General features: G+C 37.7%; 1 protein-coding gene across 5 annotated transcripts; it reads left to right on the top strand.

Moving 5' to 3' along the window:
• Positions 1-61: 61 nt before the first annotated feature.
• On the top strand, positions 62-25209 carry LARP7 (La ribonucleoprotein 7, transcriptional regulator). Of its 5 annotated transcripts, none has more exons than XM_082236964.1 (13): positions 62-241; positions 3693-3908; positions 4400-4500; positions 4642-4725; positions 6776-6940; positions 7989-8097; positions 9089-9457; positions 11087-11225; positions 15601-15770; positions 17237-17355; positions 19369-19528; positions 20563-20654; positions 24818-25209. In XM_082236964.1, the coding sequence occupies exons 2-13, from the start codon at positions 3710-3712 to the stop codon at positions 24896-24898; spliced, it is 1788 nt and encodes a 595-aa protein (XP_082093090.1). In that variant the 5' UTR covers positions 62-241; positions 3693-3709; the 3' UTR covers positions 24899-25209. The 5 variants fall into 5 exon arrangements, with proteins under 5 accessions (XP_082093090.1, XP_082093093.1, XP_082093092.1 ...); XM_082236967.1 differs by having other exon boundaries at positions 15601-15758; XM_082236966.1 differs by lacking the exon at positions 62-241 and adding an exon at positions 463-485.
• The last annotated feature ends 2599 nt before the right edge of the window (positions 25210-27808 follow it).

Consider the following 27808-nt stretch of genomic DNA (forward strand, 5'->3'; position numbering starts at 1 on the left):
CTTATCTCTATGTGCAAGTATCGCGCGCGCGCGCCTGCGCAGAAGCGAACTCCCGGTAACCAATAGGGCCGTAGAAGGCCGAGGTCGGCCGCGCATCGCGCGAGAATTTAACAGGACGGCGTGACAGAGGAGGGGGGGGTGGAAGGTAGAGGAGCGCCGCTCTTCCAGGCCTTAGAAGCGGTATTTGTTCCTCGTGTGCGTCACGTTGCCCCGCATCTTTCACCCTGTCTCGGGGTATCAGGTCAGTCCCGAAGCGGGTTGAGCGCTAAAGAGGCGGGTTAAAACTGGAGTCGCGTGAACCGTTCTTCCTCGTTTTAAAAGGACTCGGGTCGTTGCAGTGACGTCCGCGCATGCGCGTGCCTGGGCTGTGCCGCTCTGAAGAATAACGTTCAGCGGGTGCTGCGTCACGCGCAGGGGGGGGGGCGGGAATGTGTCTCGCGGTCGTTCTTAAAGCTGAGGAGACGCGAGGCGGGCGCGTCACTCGGGTGCTTTGCTGGTCGCCTCGTCGCCCGCCCTTCTCTCGCCTTGTGAAGCGCAGAGTTAATGATACACAGTATGCTAATACAATACTGATTAAAGAGCTGTTAACTATACAGTGGTTCCTCAGGTTAAGTACTTCATTCGTTCCGGAGGTCCGTACTTTACCTGAAACTGTTCTTAACTTGAAGCACCACTTTAGCTAATGGGGCCTCCTGCTGCCGCTACGCCGCCGGAGCCCGATTTCTGTTCTTATCCTGAAGCAAAGTTCTTAACCTGAAGCACTGTTTCTGGATTAGCGGAGTCTTTAACATGAAGCGTATGTAACCCGAGGTACCACTGTATTCTGCTTTTTATCCCAAGGAGCTGAGGTGTACGGTATATGGCACCACCACTGTTTTGTCCTCACAAACAACCCTGTGAGGTAGGCTCCCGGCTAAGAGATAATGGCTGGTTTTAAGATTATCCAGTGAGTGGGAATCTGTACCTGACTCTCCCCATCCTAAATCAGATGCTTTTAAAATCATCTGGCTCACTGGGAAACAACACATCTCAACGTTTCTACATCCAGAGAGCCCCCCCCCCGGAAAAAAAATCATGTATAACACAGCCATACGCATGTTTGCTCAGAAATAAATGCTGCTATGTCCTGTGCGGCTTGACTCCTGAGTAAATGTGTGGGTTTTGTAGCATTTCTTGTTATCCATTAGGAGTGCAATCCTAAGGCAGGGAAAATTGAAACCAAAGTTGATTTAACTGCCCACCAGTGCCCTGCCTGGCTTGTGGCGATTGGATAACTGCTTTTGTATTTTTCTGTTTTGTGGAGTATTGGGGGGGGGGGATCACTACTATTGAAATGGGTGGGGATGGGAAGAGAGAACATTTCTGAGCAAGACTAATTGTGCTTATGTGGTACGCAAATAAACTGTGAGATCAAGGTGAGGAAGCTACTAACAAAGATTAGAATAATTCCACTGAAACCAGAATAAGCACTACATTTAATCATTTTGGGGTATGAGGAATTCTCCTCGACCTGGTGTGTATCTCGAGGAGACATGCTGGGAAATGTGCATAAGAAACAACACTTGCCTGTTACAGTATGACAGTAGGTCATCAGCTAGAAAGTTTGTATCAGAATCAGTATAATTGACTACTTAGAAGCATTCCCAAGATCCACAGTAAGGCTGTAATTCAGAGCACACAACATAAGATCTCAGGTTCACTTCAAGAAGGATTATTGCTAACCAATGTTTATGTGGATGAAATATTGTGAGCAGATTGATAGTATCCTGGAAAGATGGAAGTGTTTTTCTAACGCAGTAAAACTGTCTTCACCCATTTGGATGTCACAGAAAACGATGGTTAGTGAATAGTACCAGTAAGTGAAGGAGGGAAACTGCTCCTAAGAGGACTGAAGGTATGTGCAAGGCCAAATGATAAATCATGGTTGGATGGTGCATCTGAATTGAACCTAAGTTTTCTTGGGGCAGAGGTTAGAAAAAGAATACAGACTGTAAAATTGACATCTATTTGCATAGCTACTTTAATGATTCTCTATTAAGCTAGACTACTAATTGTGCAGTGGCCTTTTGCCTTAATTACTTGCTCAACAATAGGAAATTGCCTTGCTGAATCATTCCAAGGTCTCATTTGTTGTCAGCATTCTTTATCCAGAAATCACCATCCAAATATCTTTATACGCTCACAAACAAGGCATGATAGCAATGCACATATCCTGACTTATTGTATCCAGCAATTTATTATCAAAGAATACTTTGTCTAACCTAAAAGCTGCATCCTACTTTCAGACATGAATAGATTAACCTATGAATTTGTCGTAATCGTTTATTAAAGCTTTCATAACTGCAAGAGAGCAGTTACTAGTATTGCAGTATTATTGTTTCCAAGAAATATGACATGCACATGTTGCCTATATTGTGGTTCTTACACATCTGTGATTAAGTTTGAATTCGCCCTATGTATGGTGGTCAGTACCTTCTGTTTTTAGAATAAATTTCCTATGTTCATTATGTGGTTAAATCCAGTATTGACATTTTGGTAAGCCAAAGATCTTAGTGGGAGAGTTGTACCTATGTTGCATTTCTGCCCTAGTAAACACAGCATGATCTCATTTATCACTGGAAACTATAATTGGAAACATGTTGACCTTAATCATCTTGAATAGTCAGCTCGTAGCAGAAAAAGAGCTTCACTCGTCTTCCATGTAGAAGTACTCATGTTGTAGTCTGTAAGGTCTCTCATCAAGATATTGCTGTATTTTAAGATGCAGGGGCTTTTGTCAGAATGATTATTGCATGAAGTAGTTATTATAGCTGTTGTATTTTTGTTAAGACATTGTGCACATAAGAAGCAGAGCGCAAATGTTTTCTCCTCTGCTTGATGAACAGTCTGTTACTTCTCTTTGAATAGCCTCTCTTATAGCTGCAATCATATACTCCATTGCCTTAAAATGATGAATGAAGCTTTCTTCTGAATAGACATATATCAGATTGTACTGTAGATTACTTTTTAAAGTCGGCTCTTGTGATGGAGGTCTTTAATTTCTCTTTTTCTGTCTCTTATGACAAAACTTGCAGAGAACCTTTTTTGAGTGGAACTGACCTGAGTAACCATTAGAAGGATCTTTATATTATTAAGTGCTAGCTTGACCACTGCTATTAATTTTGCTTTAAGCTGATTTCAGAAAGCAGTGCCTCAGTGGTGCAAAAGGGCCATAATATGGAAGCAACCTATACTACTGATGTTTCTGTGCAAGGGTTGCATTTGTAAACAAAATTAAGGAATTTTAAAAATAAAAATAAAGCTTTAAAGAATCATTGAATGAGAAATGGTTAACATTTATTTATTTTCTTCCCTTTATGGTAAGATCCCAGGGCAGGTTACAGCAACATTAAGACATAACATAATAACACAAGAACAGTTTAAAACCACTTTGGTGGATTGTCTAGCTCCCAGTGTGTTTAGAGTACCACCTTCTAAGTAGAGGAGAAAATGTTTCTACTAAGCTTCTGATTCAATAGAGTACAGTAATGCATTCACATACTTCACATTTGTTGTATGAGGAAAGCAGGGTAAGAATACTATAAAACTTTCCCATTTAACATTGTTTTACAAACCTTAATGTTGTAAAGGTTCAAAGGATCACAGTATGATCCCATGACTAGAAATAATAATAATTTCATGTTCATTTTCAGGTGAGAGGGTGACAGAAATGGAAACTGAAACTGTAAGAAGTAAAGCCATGGAAAAAGAAACCACTGAACAAAGAAAGGAACGCGAAAAAAAGAAAAGGTCTAGAGTTAAACAAGTGCTTTCAGATATAGCAAAGCAAGTGGACTTCTGGTTTGGCGATGTCAATCTTCACAAGGACAGATTTCTTCGAGAACAAATAGAAAAATCAAGAGATGGTTGTGAGTTAATTAAGTTAGAAATAAAACACCTTGCTATCATGTAACACCTGGGAAGAGAATCTTTTTTGGCTCATATGCTTCTTGCTGCTGAGAGCCAAAATGGTCTACACTATTTATTATGCAGACTTTGCTTTAATTTTGTCTAATGTTTTTATGTGCATCTATAGAAGTGCTTCAGAGAACCAGTGTGCAATAAATATTCTGCTGTGGGTTCTTAAAGGGATTTTGGTGACTACTCCCACTATCATTATCTGTAAGTTTGTGGAAATGAGCATTGAAAAGTATCATAGAGTAGAAAATGTCAAGTACAAGGGAAGCAGCGGAAGTTGTGTGGGGATGGCGAGGGTTACATATCACAGTAGAGGGTGGGATATAAGATGCAGGATGTCCTACCTTATTCCTGCATTGCAGAAGGTTGGACTAGATGACCCTTGGTGTCCTTTCCAAATCTACAGGTCTTATGATTCTAATTGCAACATGTTTATTTCTAGATGTTGACATATCACTTCTGGTTTCTTTTAACAAAATGAAAAAGCTAACCACTGACAGAAAATTGATAGCACGTGCAGTTAAAAGTTCATCTGTGGTAGAGGTAAGTATAAAACCTTGTCTTTTGGTTTTTGTGTCAGTCTGAGTGCAAATAAATATTGAGGGAAAGAGTTCCCTAATTGCTTTGTTTCTTATAGTTGGATTTAGGAGGAACTGACTTTCCCAATTGGTTTGTGTCTTATAGTTGGATTTAGAAGGAATTAGAATCAGAAGACGACAGCCACTGGGTGAGCAGCCTAAAGATGTGGATAGTCGTACAGTATATGTGGTAAGATATAGCTAAATAATTATGAACTCTCTTTCTTCTCTAAGTTGAACTTCACGTTTTTCATTTAGCTTTTTCTCTGCAGCTTCTCCTTAGCAGAGGCTAATGAAATATTGTCAATTGTTTGTCACGCTTTTTGATACTTTTTGACTCTTCCGTAGTTTTGATCCAAAGCTCCTGGTGTCTGCCAGTTGGTGCATTCAGCTTTTATGTACATGGTTTGCCCAACCATTTTGGGCAGCATATTTTGTTGGGGGGGAGGAACAGGTCTTGGTGCATAAAAATCTATTTCCACCTATCAAATGAATAAGAGTCCATACAAATGAGGTAACCCTTACACTGAAACAGTTTGCTGGATTAAAGAAAAAATGTTTAAAGCCCTATGCAGATGTGTGCATCCCTTTACATTTCTCACATGAGGGCGAGAACAAGGTTAAATTGCATGAGAAGCCTCCATGAATAGAGATAGTTCTCTGTTGCAGTCATTCAGCTCTAGTGCATAGTGAGTGGTGTGTCCAGGTCAAAATTGGACGTAGAAGAGCCAACAAGCCTGACCTAGCTTGTCTTGGCCCAGCTGCAAGCTTATTTTGGACTGGGATACCTTTGTTTCAGTTATCTGCACTCTGGTAACCTGAAGATTGGATTTCTGCATTATGTTGTATGTGGGACTGCTTTTGAAGACTATCAGTTTGTGCAGAATGTACCAGCTGATAGTTAAGTAGAACAGGAAGGTGTGAGGATGTAGCATGGTTGTCCTACTTCACTGGCTGTCAGTTGCTTTTATCCTTCAAAGCACTATGCAGCTGAGAATCAGCTCTTCCTGACCACTGCAACCCTTTTTTGAGACGTTTCTGTATTACACATACAAAAGAAAAGTCTTATACAAGTCTGCTAATCAAAGCATTATTCTTTTGTTAACATTCAATTACAACATGGTTTACTTGGAAACTAATTTGATTTGTGGATATCCATTTATTTAGTGTCCAATTAAAAAAATTATGGAAGCAAAATAGCTTATGAAAAACACAGCCACTAAAAAAAACACCTGTAGAATCAATTACCCCCAAAAAGAATGCAACCTGTAGTCTTTTTCCATTTTGATGTTAAGCATATACAGTGGTGTCCCGCAAGACGAATGCCTCGCAAGACGAAAAACTCACTAGATGAAAGGGTTTTGCGTTTTTTGAGTCGCTTCGCAAGACGAATTTCCCTATAGGCTTGCTTCGCAAGACGAAACGTCTTGCGAGTTCCTTTCTTTTTTTTTAAAAGCCGCTAAGCCGCTAATAGCCGCTAAGCCGCTAATAGCCGTGCTTCGCAAGATGAAAAAACCGCAAGACGAAGAGACTTGCGGAATGGATTAATTTCGTCTTGCGAGGCACGACTGTAGTAATGTGAAACCATGCAAAATCCATTATGTTATTTACTTCTTTTGATCTGCAACTATGAAGAATGCATAGTGTTAAAAGCCTTGAACATGGTTCTTTAATCCTGGTATATAGGACAAAGTCTTTTGGATGGAACCAATCTATGTGCTGCCTATCATGTTGTTGCATGTGGGTTTCTAAGGCTTAATTTAAACTTTTATGCAGGTACTTATAATTTTCATAACCTTATTTCCTAGAAGGAGCTTTGAGCAATGATGATTCACTTTTGTTGTCTGTACCTCTTTTTCGGTTCACCGTCTTGTACATATAATAATAGTTTCATAATTACGCATCATAAGAATGGGGACCTGCAATGTTAGCTGATGTGTGAAGAGAGCCTATCTTTCCTGTGAGTGCTGCTCTCCAAATGTCAGAGTCTTAACTACTCTTTACAATAAAAAAGACAGCCTTAGCAACCTAAAATGAGCCTATGAAAATAGTCATGTTTATTAACTTCAGTGTGTCTACTCTGAACAGGACTGGAATGAATTACCTCCCAAAGTTCTTTCATGGTTCACCCAAATTGTGTTAATCGGACATTAATGCATACAGTTAAAGTAATGGTTCTTTTATTACATTCAGTAGCATGAATATATATACCCATAATTTGCTTTTCGCTTTTGCTGTAGGAATTGCTTCCGAAAAATGTCAATCATAGTTGGATTGAAAGGGTATTTGGGAAATGTGGCAACGTAGTTTATATCAGTATCCCTCGCTATAAGACTACCGGAGACCCAAAGGGATTTGCATTTGTTGAATTTGAAACAAAGGAACAGGCAGAAAAGGCAATTGAGGTCAGTTGTGAACAACTTGAAATAATGGTTTGCTGTGTTACTATTTAGCTTCATGTCTATATACAGTTTCAACTTCTGTATTCCTATATTTTACTTTTTAACTCCTTGTGTGGTTATAGCTATTTAACTTCAGAGAATATGTTACGGGCTCTACACTGAGAATTTAGAAATACAAAATTATCTGAACTCATCTGTAATTTCTGGAAACTTTACAAAGACATATATTAATGTGCCTTATATTTAATTTGTGAAATTAACAAAAACAGCAAGTTTCTTACCCTGGTGGTGGACTTAAAATGTCCTGGCAAAGAATGGAAACTTCATTAAAATACTAATTTATACTTCATCAGGAAGATTATGTTTTCTTGTATTACATAGTTTCTGGTTCCTTCCCAATGGCAACCATATTCTGTCCCCTTCATTTTACTATAAGGCCAGCATGCAAAATTCATTGCTAAAATTAACTTTCTGTCCAACCTTATGCATATATACTCAAAGCTAAGTCCCACCAAATTTAGTAGGCTATGCGACACATTTAGTGTTGGGAAGTTTACATCCTGAATCTTTTGAAATGCTAAACTTCACCATGCTAATAGTTGACAAAGAGCAGTACATAGAATATACTTGTATCTTAGGTTAAAGTCCTATGCATGGGAGTAAGCACTTCCTACATAGATTGCCCTGCATATTTATTCTTTAATTCAGTACATATCTGTGCCAGAAAGTCGGTATTTAAATATAATTCAGCTTAAACCCACAACATAGAATCATAGTAGAGTTGGAAGGGATCACAGCAATCATCTAGTCCCTGCAATTCAATAATCTTTTGCCCAAATGTGGGGCTCAAACCCACGACCCTGAGATTAAGAGTCTCATGCTCTACTGACTGAGATACTTCCCTGCATCTCTTCATGATCTTCTTTCAGCCAAAAGTAACCTATTAATATATTTCATGCAACAAATTCAAGTTCCAAAGGTATATAGAGGGGCCTCTGTGGAAAAATAACTATTAGCAGTTAACTTACATTCTCTAACTTTTGCATTTAAGTACTTGAATAATCCTCCAGAAGATGCACCAAGAAAGCCTGGGATGTTTCCCAAAACAGTTAAAAACAAGGTCGTTCCTGCATTACCATCAAGTGATTCCAATGTAGTTGGTGAGTAGAAAGGTGATAGTTTTATTTGTGTCCATCAAGTATTTCTATTTCACTTCTGTATCTTCTGTTAACATTGTATGGCCCAATGTTTTCCAATCCATGGACATAGCCAGGATTTTTGTTAAGGGGAGCAGGCCTTTCGTTGCAGGCGGGGGGAGGGGACCTCAGTGAGCTATGAGCTATATTGATTTTTATTGATGGGGGCAGCTGCCCCCCCCCTTGGCTACACCCATGCTCCAACCTTTTTTGTTTTAGACTACTTTCCAGTTATAAATATTAATCATTTTTTCTGTTAAACTGGAGTCATTTTGAAAGGAATCGTAACTTTACAGGGGGCCCATTGGTTATCAATAGTGGATTGGTAGAGGATAGTTAAACCTGCTTAATCCCATTGAAACTAGTGAAGTAAAAATTAAATACAGCTAGGCTGATTTGGATGATTTCTGGATTACAGCCATGCAAATATTCAGGGTAAATAAGATTATTGTGGGAAATTTCAGGAGAAGCCACCTTAGTCAATTTTAGCAAAACCAACAAAGTTATAATGGCGTAAGCTTTCATGGGCTTCAGCCCACTTCATTAGATGCATGAAGTGATTATGTAGTTATTTAAGATGTTACCAGACCCTTTCTTTGTGGGTTTTTAGTATCAGTCTTTCATGAAAATATCTTACTTTATTTAGTTGTTCTTGTTCAGCACTCCTTCTAAAACAAAAACCAGGATACTTCGTTTCAAACTCTGATTTTCCTAAGTTGGGATTGTGCTGACTCCTGCAGTTAAATAAGCATGATATACCTTGTGATATTTTGGGTTATTTAGGCCAGTCAATCTTTCTGCCTAACAGAACTCGCAGGGTGAGGCTAAAATGTTGTGGGACGGAAAATAAAAGATAGTCCTCTATACTGTGCTGAACTCCCTGGAAGCAAAGTGGGAGAAACTTGTAATAATTGAAATACAGAATGTCAAGACAGATATTATTCACTTTATATAGAAGAAAAGAAGAAGAAAAAGAAGAAGAAATCCAAAACAAAGAAGGAGAGTAGCCAGCAACCAACTGCAGAAGCAAAAGAATTAAATGTGGGCATTACTACAGAACACACAAGTAGGTCAAAGAGACACAGGACAACGTCTGAGAGCTCTGAAATGGAAGCATCAGAAGTCCAACGGCCGTATTCAAAGAAAGAGAAAAGGAAGTTTGATAGAATGGAAAGCTCAGGTTCAGGAGAAAGTAGACCAGGAAAGAGGAAACGATGCCACTCTGGGGATGGAGAGGTGTCAGTTGTAAAGGCGAAGAAAACATTTCAGAAAGATGTTCATTCTACAAAAGAGGAATCTACAGAGGGACCAGAGGATCCCAAAGGTAAAAGGCATATCACCTATTTTTAAATTTCACTGAAATATCTGACCAAGAACAGATTTTGGGTAATATAACTACATTGTTGAGTTTTGTTTGTAAACAGTGGGAGAAAATGAAAGCTTGGTGGTGTAAATGTAATTCAGTTTAAAACCTGAGGGGAGAGTAAATTCAGACACCAGGAAATAATTTTAACAGCAGAACTATATTTGGATAAGTAGCAGACAAGTAAAAAGATGCTTATTCAAGTGGTCAGATTAGATGAAAATAAGGGCTTTGTAAAAGTTGGACATTGTTGCTTACCTGCCATTGTTAGCAATGTATTAAAAGCTAAAGTGGGGTGAATGAGGATTTATTACTACTTAAGATGCAAGACCAGCTTGCACATCTATGATTTGTTTTATTTGTATTTTGCAACTTATATAGGCCATGATTGTAAGAAAACCTCTAAGCAGTTTATACAAAAAACCATAATATTCCATGACCTATGGAGAGAACAGCTGGAGAAATGCTGTTGCTTCTGTGTTTCTACCTCAAATGCAGATTGTGGTTTTTGCATATATAAGATGCCTACAAAAAGTCTATAAAGATGTATCTCCCAGTTTTGGCCATCTGGAACCCTATGAGTGGCAGGCAAGACTCTGTTGGTAGGGCTGCCACTGGGTGATGCTTTGTTGATGTTGATGCTTTACATGGTTTTTATTGTATACACGGATGGATGTTGTAAACTTAATTGATATTTTTTATGAATACATTACAAATATTTTCATAAATAAATAACTTGCAGGTACTTCTTGGTAGGAGTAGTGGTGCTTTTCCTGGCGAGGTACTTGTCTTCTAAAATTTATGAAGAATTAAAAACATTCTGGTTTACCCAGGCATTTAATGGCTGAAATGTACTGTTCCTGAAACCCTTGAAATTATTAGCTGTGAAGATATGGCTGTTTTAGGTGTAAGAGAAAAACAAAATCCTATAATTTTTTTAAATTTTGTTTGTTGCCCTAGGCTCCTTTGGGAGGAAAGGTGGGATAGAAATTTAATAATACTGTAAAGTAATATTTAAACATATACACAGTATTGTAGGATGGCAACCAAGATAAAGGGGCCTGGAAATTAAGCCATTTGGGGAATTGGGTATGCTTAGTGTAGAGAAGAGAAGACAGAGGTAACCATCTTCAAATATCTGAAGGGCTGTCATGTAGAAGATGGAGCAAACTTGTTTTCTTCTGCTCTATGGGGTGGAGCCAAATCAATGGCTTCAAATTACAAGAAAGAAGATTCCCAGTAAACATTGGGGAAAATTTCTGTCACTATAGAGCTGTTAAGTGGAATAGACTACCTCAGAAGGTAGTAGCCTCTCCTCCATTAGAGATATTTAAACAGAAGTTTGTTGGTAATTTTTCAGAGATTCCTTCGGAGTTAGACTAGATGACATGGGGTCCCTTTCCAACTGGGTTATTCTATGAACTTATTTCTTCAGTTCAAAGTAGAGTCAGTATAGTATAGTATAGTAGTCAGTTTGCTAGACTGTTTGCTAAAGTGACCCAGAATCAAACCCTTGGAGGAAAGGCACTAAAGTATTTATAACTAGCTATTCTTTGCTTGTTAGCTATTTCTTTTTGCTTTTCCACTTAGAAATTTCCACTGAAGAGGAGAGAGAGGTTGGTGATAAGAAAGATACATCTCTTTCAAAATCTAAAAGGAAACATAAAAAGAAACATAAAGAGAGACACAAGATGGGAGAAGAGGTCATTCCACTGAGAGTCCTTTCAAAGTATGTTAAAGCATTTTTGAATCTTACTGTATTGACAGTAAAATACAGTGTTGGACTGCTTGTGATCCAGAAGCTGCTGTTTGGCTACTTCCCAGATTTGAGGTAGTCTACACAAGAACTGTGTTTTAGTGCTCTTAGGTACTAACTCCCCATGAGAAAAATTATTACCTGTCAATAGTGCTGCTTATGTGTTTCCATTCAACTTTTTTTTTCAGTTCAGGAGTGTTGCTGCTGCAGCTTATATTTTGTCACACAAACTAGCCAATTAAATAAAAACTCCTCTGCTGATGCAACTTGTTTTACATTTGTAAAACAAATGAGTTTTCCCCATTATATCACTGTGAAATTGATATTTGCATTGTATCGTGGATAGATGAAATGGCTTGTTCTCTTTTTAAAAAAGAGTTTCATGTTTTAAAACAAGCTTATTGAACCTCTTTATCCTTTTGAAATGCTTACTTTTGTCATTAACCTTTAAAATCTGTGTACATTTGAGTGACTCTTATGTATATACTATCAAATGGAGGGGGGAGGTACACCAGATCCTTTGCTAACAATTTCAAAGAAATCATTTTGAGCAGAGGATTGAGTCTAAAAGATTAGATGGCCATTACTTCAAAGTTTGTTCCAGTAAAGATTTTAAAACAGTTTGTGAGGCAGTGAAAGATGTTTGAAAAGGTACTGAGCATAAATGAAATAATTTGAATGTTTTCTTCATTCTGTGCAACACCTTTTTAAATAGCTGTATCCAATTGAGAGAAAAAATTCTCAGGCACATTCAGCCAGTTCAACAGTTATACAGCACTACAAATTAAATAGGATAATTTGTTCCTGTTGAAATCAAAGAGATGCCAATCTTCTAAGCTTTGGCTGGGTTATGACTCTTCAGAAGTTGATAGAAACTAGTTTTATTATGCAGTTTTAGAGCAGTCATTCTTATTATACATGTTGCAAAAGCACATTTTAAAAAAGAGTAAAATATAGGTGAATGAAGTCGATATCAAAAGTAGATACTTCTTTATTGTCACAATTCATACCAAAGCTTCATAGGAGCAATGGCCACATCTGTATTAATTCTTATATCCATTAATACCAACAACTTTGTAACTTAATATTCCACATGTTTAAGAAAGCAATTTTCTATACATAGCCTTTATCTGCATGGCTCATAGTCCATCACCATTGCTAAAGTGCAATTCCAGATTTCACACAACAGAGCTGCATGTCAGCAACGGTAAAGGGTTACAGCAATGAACACATCACACATAGAAAAGACCTACTTTTTCCTTTTGACCAATAGACCTTTGACATTAATGACAGTAAAATGACTTACTGTTTGAAGTCTTGCCAGTTAATCCCTATGCCTTATTTTCACTAGAGGGAAAATATATTTTCTGATTGTGGAATCCTGCAGTGTTAAAACATAGAAGCACTTACTTTAAAAATAACTGGCAAGTACCTCCAAGTTAAAGTACAGAAAATCCTTCAGGATGACGCTTGAACTCTTAATCCTGTTTGAAGAAGTTCCACATGCAATAAATATAATTCCATATTTTTGGATTTTTTGCTAGTAAATAATTGGGTAATGTTGAGGAAGGTGATTAAATAATTGAGTAATGTTGAGTAAGATGATTAAATAGGATTTGCCATCACTAAAATATGAAAGCACTTTTTTAAAGGAATAAAACAAGTACTTCCACATTAAAGTAGTGGGTGGTCCCTTATAGTAGGTGATAATTTTTCCTGTGAAAGAAAAAGATAGAAGTCATTGCTTTAAAAAAATAAATCAAGCAGCTTTATTTTAAAATTATATTCATAAACACTTTCCTGCCATAGAGCTCAAGAGCATTGTTCAACAATCTTAAAACACAAAATAAGTTATAAAATTATAAAGACTATACATAAAAAGCCAAAGCAAATAATTCACAATTACCTAGTTTTAAATTCAGTACAGTTCTTTTAGCACACTGACTGAATCACTGTCAGATGTGACTTCTTTGAACAAACAAAAGCTTACCAACACAATTACAGAATTATTGTTCGAACCTTGCTCAGTCAGGGACTACATACTGTGTAGTTTATTGCCTGCTTCAGGCTGCAGTTCTAACTGCATTTGCTTGGAAGTTCGACCCACTGAGATAAATGAGATTTGCTTCCAAGTAAGTGTGCATGTAAGTGTGCACAGACTTCTGTTTTCTACTTCAGTCAGTGTAGCAAAACATGCTTTTCTACAGAAGCAGAGAGCATCTTGAAACAGGGCAGGTAAAGCAAGTTTTCTCTAGAATATCCTGTTACAGAGATTCTGCACACCTTGCTGGAACATGGATTAGAATATAGCAGATATTGCAGTCAAGTAAACAAATGTCTGGCAGTGGTTCTTTCCATGATGTTGAATTGAACAATACAAGAACACTCAAGTTACAAACAACTCATGCTGGAGTTGAACTCACCTCTGCCAAAACATGGAAGCACTTACCTTTTTTGTACACACAGAAAGCACCTCCATGTTAAAGTAGAAGGGTTTCACATAAAGCAGCACCTTTTGCTACCCAAAGCATTAAATATAGCAAATTATTTAGTTTTAATGTAAACATAATATTTGAGAAAAATACTTCCCATTTTGCTTACTTACTTTGCTCATTCGCTTTGGTGTTTCTTTTCGTTTTCAGCTTCCTTTAATAAAGTGTTGCCCGAGCTTCTATTTATTCCATACTTCAGCAAAGGGTACCATTGACCCTTTATCTCAGAGTCATTAGGTAGATCATTTGTTATTTAAATCCTTCTCTCAGTGAATGTATGTTCCTAGATGGGACAGAATCTTTATTTTTCTTCCTTTCTCATCCTGCCCTCCTAGTGTTGTCATCAAGGATTAACACTATTACCCCAAGATACCATCTTTTTAAAAAACAAAATAAAACCCATATCTGCTTATTTGATAGCACAGATTAGGTTAACAATGAATCATTCTCTCAATTGCACTATCCCCATTGTGTTTCTATCAGCAAGGCTCTAGCTGTTTGCAGAAATATCTCCATGTTAAATGAATGTAAATATATCATTTGGTTCCATGCTGGGCTTTCCTCTCTGCTGCATTTGAACAGTAGGAATGTTCCTGTCTCCATAGATTTGGGAACGTTCTAGTTAGTTTTTCTCACTTTTTAAAAAATAGTCAACTGGTTAGCAGAGGCAGGCTGACCAGTCTTTGTGCTTTACCTTTACATTTTTGGTGTTAATCTGTGATACATTGATGTATTTTACTGTAGAAATGTACAAAGTAATATTTCATATTGAGGATTTTTAAAGTTAATGCATAATTAAACTCTGGGTATTGATCCTGAGTATGTACTGTTGCTTAAGAACCTAAGGTTAGGCCAAGGTCTAGCCTAGCGGTCTTTGCCATACTCTTAGGAATTAATCGCTAATGGATCCACTGGAAATTGATCTTTATGTCATGGACTAGCTAGTGGCTGCTAATAATTTATTAGTAACTGCTAATCTTAAGAAGAGTCAGACAAAAGTCCCATCTTGTCCAGCATCCGGTTCTCACAGTGGTGAACCATATGCCTATGGTAAACCCACGCGCTACTAGCCATGGTTGCTCTGTTCTGTCTTAGCATATGGCGGACCACTGTGAGAACAGAATGCTGGACTACTGTAGTTTGGCTCTTTTCATGTCCTTTTGACAGGAGTGCAACAGCACTCTCACCATTTGTGTTACCCAGTAACTCATGTTCAGATTTGTTGTTTTTTTATTTCTCAAAATACGGTAGATCTCTTGTCACCAGTATTCCACTTTCTTTTCTGCTAAAAATAAATTTAGGTTCAGAGATCTGCCCTTCATTTTCCACCATGAAGATTGATTGATGCAATCTCATTTCTGTCCTTTAGTACATGTTTTGACTTGTAGTTCTAAGGTCCACCCCAACCCCTATTGCTTTCCCGCTTTGCTTTTTAATTAATTATTTTGTTCTTAATGTTTTTAGCCACGTACTTCTCTAATATGCTCCTCAAATTTTTCTTTTTGCATCTCTTATTGCCTTCTTGCATTTATTTTGCCACAATTTGTGTTCCATTTTGTTCCCATTTATGCACTACTTCCATTTTTCTGAAAGAGTCCTTCTTGCCTCTAATAAGTTCCTTGACTCCATTTGTTAACCATGGTGGTATCTTCTTGACTGTGTCTTTCCTTATATGTGGTATGCATTTGAACTGAGTTTTGTTATTATGGTTTTTAAAAAGCATGATCCACCAGTCTCTTTACTTTTTGAATTATCTTTTTTTGAAGATAGATTTGTTTCTGATCATTTTAATTAGATTTCTTTATAGAGTGTTGAGCTTGTGTATTTTTCATACTTTTTAATTCTAATCACTCTAGAAATGAATGGATGCAGCTGAAGCAAGAATACTTGGCACTACAGAAAGCCAGCATGTCCTCTTTGAAAAAAGCAATGGCCCAAATAAAAACATTGACTGCTGGAGAAATGGAAACAGATGCCTGTATACCTAATCAACCTGCAGCAAGAAATGGAAAATGTAAAGAAAATTGTGAGGTTCCTCATAGCTTGTGCTTATCCTTAACAGAAGAAATTGCATGCCAATTGTAGTTTAGGGATTTGGATATTAAGAAGAATGTACTGTAGTGTTTTCCTGGAAGCAGAAAGCAGATTAAGAGGGGGAAAGTTTCAGATCTTGAAAATTTCTGTAGTTCACATTATGCAGAATTGATTTACTTTAATTAGTGCCACAGACTTGTGAACAGGAGAACTTGTGAAAAGTTACAAAAACTGAAGAATAAACTAGTGTTCAGCATCCAAGATCAACCTTTGGGCTTTAGAACCAAGAGGTTGCATATCAGCACATGACTTTTCCGGCATTAGGTTTCTGTATTCTGTGTAGCTAGGGTCCAGCACTACTCAGTGTATACCCATTGAAATGACTAACTTGGGTTCATTAATTTCAGTGGGTCTGCTCTAAGTAGGGCCAACATTGGGTACAAGCCAGAGGTCTCATAGGTTCTATTGAAGAAATCAAATTGCAGTCACTATTACTGCAATTATCAAAATAAAAATAAAAATTGAGAACGAAATAAAATTTGTGGCTATGCTTCACTGTAACAACCCATTTCTGTATGAACTTTGTGAATAGTTTCTTTATTCACTGCCCACTGATTTAGAAGAATCAAATCTATCTAAATTCACTTAGCATTCAGAAAGATTGCCTAATTTTTTTTGCAAAGTGAATTAACTATATTGTTTTAATTAATGTTCATTGGCTGTATATGCAGTACAAGATAAGAGTGTTAACTTCATAAGAGCACAACAGTCAGGTTGTGAATAAACAACCTTAAAGTAGTTGTTTGGCTTTGTATGTGCTGATAACTGGAATTAATGTTACTATTGATATACTGCTCATTCTTATTACTTAAACTGCAGGGTCTTTACTTGTCATGTTGAGGCATGTTTTGATGCCACCAACAGTGATATATATACATATATATATATGTCAAACTATTAAGAAAAACTTACCTGTTTCTCCAAAATCCAGCTTCATTAGAACCAACCAGAAATGTCAGAAAATAGCTGATGAGTTTTTCCAGAACTTTTCATCCACCTAAATATTTCACAAAGCAGGGGATGAAGAACAGAGGGGGAAACAACCAAAGGTTTTTTAGTTTAGTTTAGTTTAGTTTAGTTTTGAGTTTTGTTTAGACTCTGTTTCCAAATGGAAAGTGCAGACTTAAATTAATTGTTGCTAGATGTTGCAGGTATCATGTTATACCTAGAACTGATTTTTTAAAAAACATGTTTTGAAAATAACACTTGACTGCTACTTAGATCTGTCTCACATTCTTTTCTCTTGGACTGCCTTTGCTTCTTATAGAAATATTCCTAGTAATATACCCAATATAAAAAATATACTAAGAGAGGTATTGTTCTATTTTGAATTTGTCCAGTGGTAAATTGTTACAAGTGAAATTTTGATGAATGCTCTCTTCCTTTTCAAACAAACAGCTTCCCAGGATGGTTCAGCTCCTGTTGAAAAGGTTCACACAATGGGCCCCCAGTTTGAGGGTGGCGTAATAGTCAAGATCATTAGTGCTGAGCCCTTGCCAGGCAGGAAGCACATCAAGGTAATGCCTCTATAGCCTTTGGGTAAATGCTATAATTTGCTTTGAAATCTTTTGAATATGGAATAGCATTTCAAAAGGTCAAGGTAACTCAGTTGTACAGCATCTGCCTAGCATGCGAAAGGTCATAGGTTCAATCTCCAATATGTGCAGGTAGAACTGGATGAGACCCCCTTCTGAAACCCTGGAGAGCTGCTGCCAGTCAGTTACCTGCTGTTGCTGCCCTACAGCTCCCATAATCCCTGACCACTGGCCATGCTGGCTAGAACTGATGGGAGCTAGAGTAAGGTTACCAGATTTTTTTCAGTGAATCCGGGGACACTTTTCAACTTCAGTAGGAATGATAGGATTTTGTACGGAGGCTGATTTGTAAATCCACAGACTGTCCCTGGGAAACTGGGACATCTGGTAACCTTAAGCTAGAGTCCAACAACATGTGGAAAGTTGACTACCCCTGGTGCAGACAGTTCTGAGCTAGATATACTAGTGGTATGCCTCTGTATAAGTCAGTTTCCTTTTTTCCTAATTCTGATCGCCAGCTAGGTGTGCACATGCCTTGTATAACACTTGCTAAAGGATTGTTTAATTGAAGAACCAGGCTGAGAAAATCTACATCAGAGCAAAATAGATTTCAAACTATTTTGGTTGAGGAAAGAGCTTATCTGTAAAAGTTGTTTCTATTGGTATGGCTTCCCCACCAAGCCTCTATAGCTCAGTCAGGAGCGCATGAGACTCTTAATCTCAGGGTTGTGTGTTTGAGCCCCAGATTGAGCAAAAAATATTCCTGCATTGCAGGGGTTGGACTAGATGACTCTCATGGTACCTTCCAACTCTACAATTGTGATGCTATGATTTTATGATTTGCTGATGGGGAAACAAACCACAAGTGCAGGTTCACAGGTATCTTAAAGCCAGTCTTTGGTTTGTTTCTTCCTCATCACATTGAAAGGAGCAGAGGAGGAGTGAAGCACACACAAACAGCAATTTATTTAAAACTTGTTTAAACTGACATGCAACCCTGGCTTTCATGTTGCAGTAGTATTTTAATTCTGCCCCTTAAAATTTAAACATTGACCTTGTTCATACTTGTAATGAACTTCACAAACTTGTGAGTGCTTTTTGTTATAGTCTAGTATAGACAGCTGGTGTGGAACAACAGTTTAAAATTGAGCTACAGAAGTCTCCAGTTCAGATATTTCCTCTGCTGTGAACTCATTAGATTGCTTAAAGCAAATAGCATAGTCTCTGTCTCACCCCTCTACCCTGTAGACTGCAGCATGAGAATGATAATACTGACCTATATTTACATAATTGTTGCATGGCTTGGAACAAGATAATGTATGTGAAGTGCTTTCATTATTGTTAAGTTTTATGATGATTTAATGATTTCTCTGAGACAGCACTGAGATGCGTCTTTGAGAAAGATAAAGCCCTAACCTATCCTTGTTGTTTTGTAACTTCAGGTTTATCATCTTGGCTATTAGCAAGGCAAACTTGACATTGGCATCTAAATATTAAATGTCTGTCTGAGATTGCTCGTGACAGCAATATGGTCATAGCTAGAGATAAGAGGATACTCTTTATTGTATCCACTTCTATTGGTGAATTATAGCATGCTTTAAAGGTTCAGAGCTGTAAACCAGAGTGTGTAGAGTATTAGAGCTGAATTGGTAGAAGATATCTAGATCATGTGGCACTAACATGACAGATTTTTCTCTTTTCTTTTTGCATTTTTTTGCAATCACCATTCTGTGGTTAAGTGTAATTGTCAACCCACCCTCCCTTTCATGGCTCATGAATGGTGCTTCCAGATAAGTGCATTAGGAAAGATATTTCTTTGTTCATGACACATCAGTGATAATAAGTGAAAACAGTTAATAGTAGAGATGTATTTCCTTACGAGTGTGGTATATGAGCCCTGTGAAAATGTAGGAAAAAATGTTCCCCACCGTGGTAAGTAGATAAAAGCACTGCTTGCCTTAATTCTAATGGCTTGTCTTGCTTGTGTTGCCACAGGATATGTTAGCAACATTAGCTAATGTTGCTTATGTTGACCTGCTGGAAGGTGACATAGAGTGTCATGTGCGGCTTAAAACTCCTGAAGATGCACAAACTTTATTAAAATCACATAAAGAACTACAGACGAAACACAATTGGAAACTTGAGGTCCTTTCAGGTAAGATTTATTGTTGAAATTCACTGGGTTTGTACATGCCTCATCAGTTTTATGACTATTTCAATATTCGTTGAAATTGTGATTTGTATCCTGAATTCTCCCCCCCCCCCAAAAAAAAAGTATTCTAAATATAGCTAGGGCCATAGAATTTTGGAACCAAGTTTTCTGTCTATATAAGTGGCTGGGTAAGAAATTATGAATTTCCATCTGGTGAAAAAGCCCATTAAGGTTACACATCACATCATGACTTTACTTCTCCAGAGGTGGTGGACACACACCACCTTTTTGTTGCCTTTTTACTACTGAAGACTGGAAACATGGGTTGGGCTTTGCCCACTGAGCACACACCCATCACATCAGTCCATTTTCTGTCTTCAGCAGGACAGACATTTTGTGAAGTGCCAATCCTTGAAGAAGCTTTTCAGTCTGTAAGCATGGACAAAAACCTACTACTGTGTTTGCAAACAGCTGGATTGAGTCCAGTGTGTGTTAAACAGGATATGGTATATCATCAGCAGGACATGGTTCCCCTTATTCTGCATCCTCCTCTACTCTGTTCAAATTATAAGGATTGAGAGTGTTATAAGAAGTGTATGTCATAAAGTTCAGCTGGTGGTGTCTCTTTTCCTTTAAAATTTTTAAAAAATATATATATTAATATTCTCATTGATAGAAAGCTGAGACATAAAATGATGCATCTTTTATCTTAACGAGATCTTTTTTCTTTGCATTAAAGCAAGTGTGGAAAACCTTTGGCCTGCCTGATGTTGCTGAACTACAACTTCCATCAGTCCTGTCAAGCATATTTAATGACTAGGGATGATGGGAGTTGTAGTTCAGCAACATCTAAAAGGCCAAAGTCTTCCCTAAACCTGCATTAACATGTATTTCATTTAAGAAATAAACTGTTAAAAGTTAGCAACAATTGTGTTTTACAAAGTTGTAGAAAGGTGGTTGTATTGATGTAGCCAAGGAAACCGAAACATCTTCCTTCATACATATATAACACACAGTTACAACATTCTTGTATTCAGGGGATCATGAACAACGATATTGGCAGAAGATCTTGGTGGACCGACAGGCTAAACTTAATCAACCAAGAGAAAAGAAGCGGGGTACAGAGAAGGTAAGATAACCAATTCAGAACTCTGGATTTTGTGGGCAAGCATCTTAACTCAGATTTATAAAACTTAACTTGTTTTATATGGATAAGGTATCGGATTCAGTTTTTTGAAACTAGAAATGGAGCTGTGATCTTTGAAAGCTACTGGCGGTCTGTATAGAGAGCACTGGACTAGATGAACAAATGGTTTTACTTAATAAAAAATGGCTTGATTATATTCAAGGGGAAGGGCTCAGTGGTAGAGTATTCGGTAAACTTGTGTAAGGACTCATGTTAAATGACCTCTGAAAGCACTGAGCTAAATATTAAGAACAGTATAAACATAAAATATAAAGGTACTGAGTTAACTTTTGCCACTGAGAATAGATAGTACTCAGCTAAATGGACCATTGATCTCACTTGGTATAAGGAAGCTGCATGTATTTCATATTATGTCTGTTCATTTTCATCTCCAACAAAGGCTAGTGGTGTAGCTGTGAAAAACTTTACTTGTAAACATCACTCCATTGACTCCAGAAGACTATATCAGATCAGGTTAACAAGCATTTTCTTATTCATACACCTCAAGGTAGCTCTTTTATTTCTGGGCTTTGATACGTACTATTGGTGAGCTTCCATTAGTTTAAAGGTAAAGGGACCCCTGACCATTAGGTCCAGTCGCAGAGGGAGCCGGCGTACAGCTTCTGGGTCATGTGGCCAGCATGACTAAGCCACTTCTGGCGAACCAGAGCAGTGCACGGAAACGCTGTTTACCTTCCCACCGGAGCGGTACCTATTTATCTACTTGCACTTTGATGTGCTTTCGAACTGCTAGGTTGGCCGGACTCCATTAGTTTAGTGGCTCCCAAATATTGGAGATGGATTGGAAAAGCTTTTATTGACAGGAATTACAAGAAGGAGTTAAATGCAAGACTGATATAATGTTAAGGAGTTGTCTAAATCAAGTAACAAGTTCTTTAAAAGAGAAAATTCTAATGATACTGTTTTTGGCTAATTTTTAACCACGTGATTCTTTAACAAATCGCTAATGTATTTTACTCTTGAAAAAGTAATTTCTAGAACAATTTTCTGTTAAGAATATTTTATAGATTTTAAAAGCTAGAATCAGAACATTTAAGGCTGTATACATTATTAGAGCCCAGCGGTCTGATAAGTCTTGAATCTTATTATTTCACATTGCTTTAACCTTTTTGAATATATGCAACTAAAATTCTCTAGGAAACATTGTGGTGTTAATTACCCTTTAATTTTTTGCATAACCATTAACCACTTGAGTGTTAATGGTTGGTGTAAAGCCTTGTAAATTATCATCTTCCTTTTCATGAACTCCAATCCTGGATTTACCCCAAGGAACTGGAGCCTTTGTTTCTGTCTGCTACATTTTGTATAGAAGAGAAATAGTGTTTTGCTTGCCTCCAGTTACTGTGTCCTTCCTTATTTCAGTGCAAATGCATGCTTGGCAGTTGGAAAATAAGGTGGAGTTCCAATAATTTGAGAATATTGAACAGTTTCCAAAGAAATCTCATAACTTATTTAAAAGCAAGGTTGCTGTTATGCATTTGAATATAATCTTGAAAGCAACAGTACAAAATCCATACATCCCATCTGAACCCATATCTCCCAATAACTTTAAGACACAATAGAAATTATTTTATCTGTACCCTCTTTCCATAAGTAAAGTAACAGTTTTAACCATTCATGTGTCCCAGTGTATAATACTGTGAATAGCCTTAACCTCCTGGTACTTTCTACCAGAATCCTTGAGAGTTCCTTAAGCAAAGAACTGCAGATTAATTTACACAAGCAGTATTATCAAAACAAACTGTTAAATTGCAGATAACAGTTGCAGCAGCTAGCTGCCATTTTCCTATCACCCTCTTCTGTCATCTTGCATCTCTTAAGAAACACCCGTTTCATAGCTTATAAGCAACCATTTAAATATTAACATAGCAGACATTTAATAAATAATGCTGGTATTTGATAGATTTGGAGAAGCTTTTTAGGAGTTTGATTTTGTATATTGATATTATTAATGTTCTAGCAGATCTTGGGACTTTGGGTCACTGTAATGCAAATATAAATAAAGCAGGTGAATTTTTAAAAGCTAAATACCTTAATTCAGTGTTTCTTGAACTTCATGAGTTGCTCCTCCTTTCTAGATACTCCTTCCCTAATGTGGCATTAGCACTACTGTATCACTGGAAGGGTTCTGAAGAGCATCAATCCTATTCTGCCAACCTGAGCCTTTTCTTGCCTATACAGTGGTGCCCCGCAAGACGAATGCCTCGCAAGACGAAAAACCCGCTAGATGAAAGGGTTTTCCGTTTTTCGATGTGCTTTGCAAGACGAATTTCCCTATGGGATTGCTTCGCAAGACGAAAACGTCTTGCGAGTCTTGCAATTTTTTTCACTCCCCCCTTTTTTCTAAGCCGCTAATAGCCTTTTAGCCACTAAGCCTTTAATAGCCGCTAAACCGCTAATAGCGCTAATCCGCTAAGCCGCTAATACGGTTGCTTCGCAAGACGAAAAAACCGCTAGACGAAGAGACTCTCGGAACGGACTATTTTCGTCTTGCGAGGCACCACTGTATATTCCTATTTAACAGAAACTCTTGAAACAACCATACTTGATTTACAGCAGTGTTGCATGCTGTACAATGTTTTTGGAGTCAGATGGTGGGGTTCTCCTTTTGTAAAATCAAATTTTATAAAGGTAGAATTTGGACTGATTTAATTATGGACAAGAACTTGCACTGCTGCATTTACGTACATTGAACATGTCTAGGTCCTACAGTACATCCATGAAGTCCTTTATATTGAGAGTTTGCACTAGAAGAAATATTGTCTAGATCATACAAAAAAAGAAAAACTGTGAGAACTTTTCCATGTAAACGTGTTCTGCAAAATCTTGTTTCTCAGAACTCCAAATGTCATTTCAATGGCGATAACTTCCCTTGGTTTGCTTGGGTGAAGAGCAATAGAGGATATAGTAAACTCTGTGCTGTGGAAATGTAGCCAACTGTATAAATGTCAGTCTCCTATATTGCACCATCCACTTTTGTCTTTGGCTTCACCCAACACTGGAATGCACCACCCACCCCAAAAGTGTGTGCAGCTATCAATGCAGGATTGCTGGGACAAAAAGAAACACACTAGCTAGTCCTCCTTTTTGGAAATATTAAATCCCCTAGTTACCTGGACCTGACTCCAGCTGCGAGCAAAACACACTGCTCCCTTGTTAGTTGGAGAACTGTGTGAGGCATGATTTGGCCTACTGTGCCTTCTTTATCCCATGTTGTTCACAAAGCTTATCAGTCATCTTCTTTGCTTGTATTTTACATCAATGCATGCTCAGACCACAGAGTCACATTGGCATAAATTGTAAACTTTGTATGCATAGCCCATAGGTGGGGAACATGTGGCCCTCCATCCATTGGACACCCAACTCCCGTTATCTTTGACCCGTGGTGGTTCTGGCTGGGGCTGGTAGGAAAACGCACTGGTAATCAGTAAAGCTTGCATAGCAATGGTGTCACCAATGCTCCCTGCCTCATCCCCATCAGGATGCCACATTTTGGACCAGTTGAAGTTTCCAAACCATCTTCAGAGATTGGATGTCAGTCATCTTGTTTTTCTAAGAATAGCGGTGCTTTTCCTTAAAGAATTTGAATGTTTGAAATCCTACAGCATATCTTTAAAATGAAGACAGTTTCTAAAAACATCCTATTACAACCAGTTGCAACAGGTGAAGGTAGAATGCAATGAAAGAACACATTTTCCACCAAAGTATTTTTTTTTAAAAAAGCAAATATTTTAAGGATACAGGATTAATGGCTGAATAGCCCCACTGTGTTTTTGCATTAGAGAAGTACCTTGCTAATTAAATGTTACAATTCTGAAGAGGAACAATGAGGATGGTGTTGTCAAAGATAAGATCTATGGCTCTAAACAATTTAAATGTCTTCCATTGAAATACAGGGAATTAAAAATTTCTTAACATTTGCTCAGTCTTTTCCAGTATCAACAGGGTTCTACATTTGTTTTATGAAGGTTATAGTTGCAAATGTTGGTTTGAGTGTTAATCCTCATCTTCTCTGACACATGATAAATTAAAATGACAATACAGTGTAATTAGAAAATGCTCCTTGGTCTTTTTTTCTTCTACAGCTGATTGCAAAAGCTGAAAAAATGAGGCTAGCGAAGACACAAGAGATAAGCAAGCATATCCATTTCTCTGATGACGACTAAATTAATCTAATTTACTTGTATGAATTGCTGTTTAGAAAAGAAATTAAACTGTTCTTCTGAAGAAATGATCTCTTTGCTTCGTAATATTAAGGGACACAAATAAAGACACTGCATTCCTGTTAATACAGTCATTTGAATTGCTACTTGGCCCTGTTTTATAATGTATTAAGCAAGCTCTTATATGTATTTGTCCCAGGTTTTTTGTACAATGCATTCTTAAAAGCTGAAGTGTAAGTATGATCCAAATAAAAAGGCTAAATCTTCATAACTGGTATCTATTGTTGAAATAAAGGATGAGAGTTCTGATACTTTCTTAATGACTTGTAGAAATGAGACTGCGTCTTGCTTTCAAAATTAGGTAATTTCTTTGTTAGCAGCAAGTTTTGCAAGCCCTCCTATGCAGAATGTGAAAAAAGAGCTGAAGTTGCGGGTGTGGAAGTAAAGTAGAATAAGAAACTTAATGTGAAAATAGAACTGTACATTTAAACTGATGGGGACCATTTTATATTAAACTTAATTTGCTGAATTATACAGTCCTGTACAGATTAATTTGCTGTGTAGCACGCTTCCTAAAATGGGTGAGGCTTCTTTCTCCAGACCCAAAGAATCCTTATTGTAGACCTGAGAGAGCCAATCTACATCTTAGCATTGTAAATGAAAGCAATGTCTTTGCCTCTTATACTCTTGAGAACATTTTATTAAATCCTTTCTTTCTCTTACTTTTAAGTGTAAATGGGAGCACAGGAAATAGGCTGCATCATCTCTCTGAATTTGCTCAAAAGAATTTATTATGGGGTACAAATAGTTGTTCAGGAACTGATTGAAATGTCAAAATAAACTAATACAAATGTTCTAAATGGATGCCAATTCTCATAAAGTTACCATTACACACTATAACTGAAAAAGAAGAAGAGGTCTCCAAAAGGCAATTTAGAAACAGAGACTGGGGTCTAATGCATTGGATTAAAAAAACACCCCAACAACTTCCTCTGCACAGCTGGCACTGTTGCAATTATTTTATTTTAAACTACCCCACACACCCAAGCCCTTGGCTCTCTCGCTTTTTCCTTTGTTAGTCAAGAGTTGCTGATGTACTGTAGGAGGAACAGAATTGAGCACAGACATGTAGGAGTTGCTTTGCCAAGGTGCCCTGCGATTTATAGGCTTGTAGAAAACATTCTTTTTTTAGGCGGCGCATAATGCCAACGTAGTTTCCTTTTCCAAGCCACTGCTAAAATATTTCAGTACTGTTTTAATTTTTCTTTAACTTAGGCTTGATGTGGATAGGGGCAAATCAGGGGAGGGGCGCAGAATAAACTCTTAGGAAGTTTTATAACTGAGCGTGCTCTCATAATATCCCCGCTGTAGCTGACGTCCTGGAAAACAGAAATTAATGTTAAGTTACATGATCCAGAGAGCCAGTGTAGCATAGTGCTTAGTGCGTTGGATTAGGACCTGGAAGACCAGGTCTTAATCCAACTAAAACCACTAGGTGACCTTACGCCGGTCACTGCCTCTCAGCCTAACCTACCTCACAGACTTCTTGTGTGGGATTCAACAAGAAGGGGTAGAAGAACGCTGTATACAGCCTTGAACTCCTTGGAAGAAAAGGTGGGATATAAATGCAATTAAAATAATAGTTATAATTATAGTGCTACCATTTAAGAATTACCATTTAGTATACAGATAGGATAATTAGAAATGGGATCTTACTGTACTAGATGTGTATAATAATAATAATAATAATAATAATAATAATAATAATAATAATAATAATTTATTATTTATACCCCGCCCATCTGGCTGAGTTTCCCCAGCCACTCTGGGCGGCTCCCAATCAGTGTTAAAAACAGTACAGCGGTACCTATTAAAAACTTCCCTGAACAGGGCTGCCTTAAGATGGAGGACACAGGTGGAGAGAGGCCTTGCTGGCTGTTCTTCCTTCGAAGCTGTTAACTTATTGAGGATATACTAGAGAAAGCCAACTGGAGCATATTGCAGAAGTGCTGGAAATGTTCTTGGTAAGGTTTCTGTGTTGATCTCCATGGGGCAAGTTTTAGTTGGTGATTTTGCTGTTGCTGGGATTTGGGAAAGTCAGGCTCTTGTTTGTATTAGATGTAACTAGATATTTTTTAATTCTTGATTTCAAAATAAGGTGGTTGGAATGCATGAATACTTATGCTGACACAGTAAGTTACTGTTTTTACTATTTTGTATAACCCAACAAAACGCACACACAAACAAATTTTAAGATTCCTTTTGGCTGTGGCAGTGGTGGGTAATGCTGTTTTTTTATTTCCTGGCCAAACAGGCATCAGACTTACTAGAAAGAGTCTCTGTTAGCTGAGCTACACTTAAATCTTAAGAGAAACCAAGACACATTCTCTGCACAGCATTGACAAATTTTGGAACGGCCAAGAGTGCTGCTGACTCTTGTCTAGGATATGCCAGAATGATACATTGTCGGGCCACTTTTTCCAGTGGTTGCAGCAGTGAGGTCTTGTAGAGAAAAGAAAAATCGTTCCATAAAGGTTAACTGATATTTAATTTTTCAGCTGAATTTCCTTGTAGCCTAGACATTTAGGGCTTTGACTAGACTTAGTGGCAAAAAGGGTGGGCTTTGTGCCAAATTTAATATATCTTTGCTGCTTTTGGTACAACATAAATCATGAAGGCTTGTTTGCCTCTCTCCTGCACAGAAGCTCAGAATATATGGCATCATGGAGATATAGATCTATATAATGCACTGAAATACACAGCTCCCCAGCTCCTTTTCTGCAATGTTGCTCAGGTATTGCAGATCAAGACACGTCAAAAATTATCAATACATTTGCGTAAAGGGACCTCTGACAATTAGGTCCAGTCGTGACCGACTCTGGTTGCAACGCTCATCTCACTTTATTGGCTGAG

The sequence above is a fragment of the Podarcis vaucheri genome, assembly GCF_965113315.1.
Source record: "Podarcis vaucheri genome assembly, chromosome: 9".
NCBI classification, from domain to species: Eukaryota; Metazoa; Chordata; class Lepidosauria; order Squamata; family Lacertidae; genus Podarcis; species Podarcis vaucheri.

Coding starts and splice junctions, on each gene's coding strand:
- LARP7 (XM_082236964.1), top strand. CDS start 3,710: ATGGAAACTGAAACTGTAAGAAGTAAAGCCATGGAAAAAGAAACCACT. Junction 3,909..4,399: donor AGAAAAATCAAGAGATGGTT/GTGAGTTAATTA, acceptor GTTTATTTCTAG/ATGTTGACATATCACTTCTG. Junction 4,501..4,641: donor AAAGTTCATCTGTGGTAGAG/GTAAGTATAAAA, acceptor TGTGTCTTATAG/TTGGATTTAGAAGGAATTAG.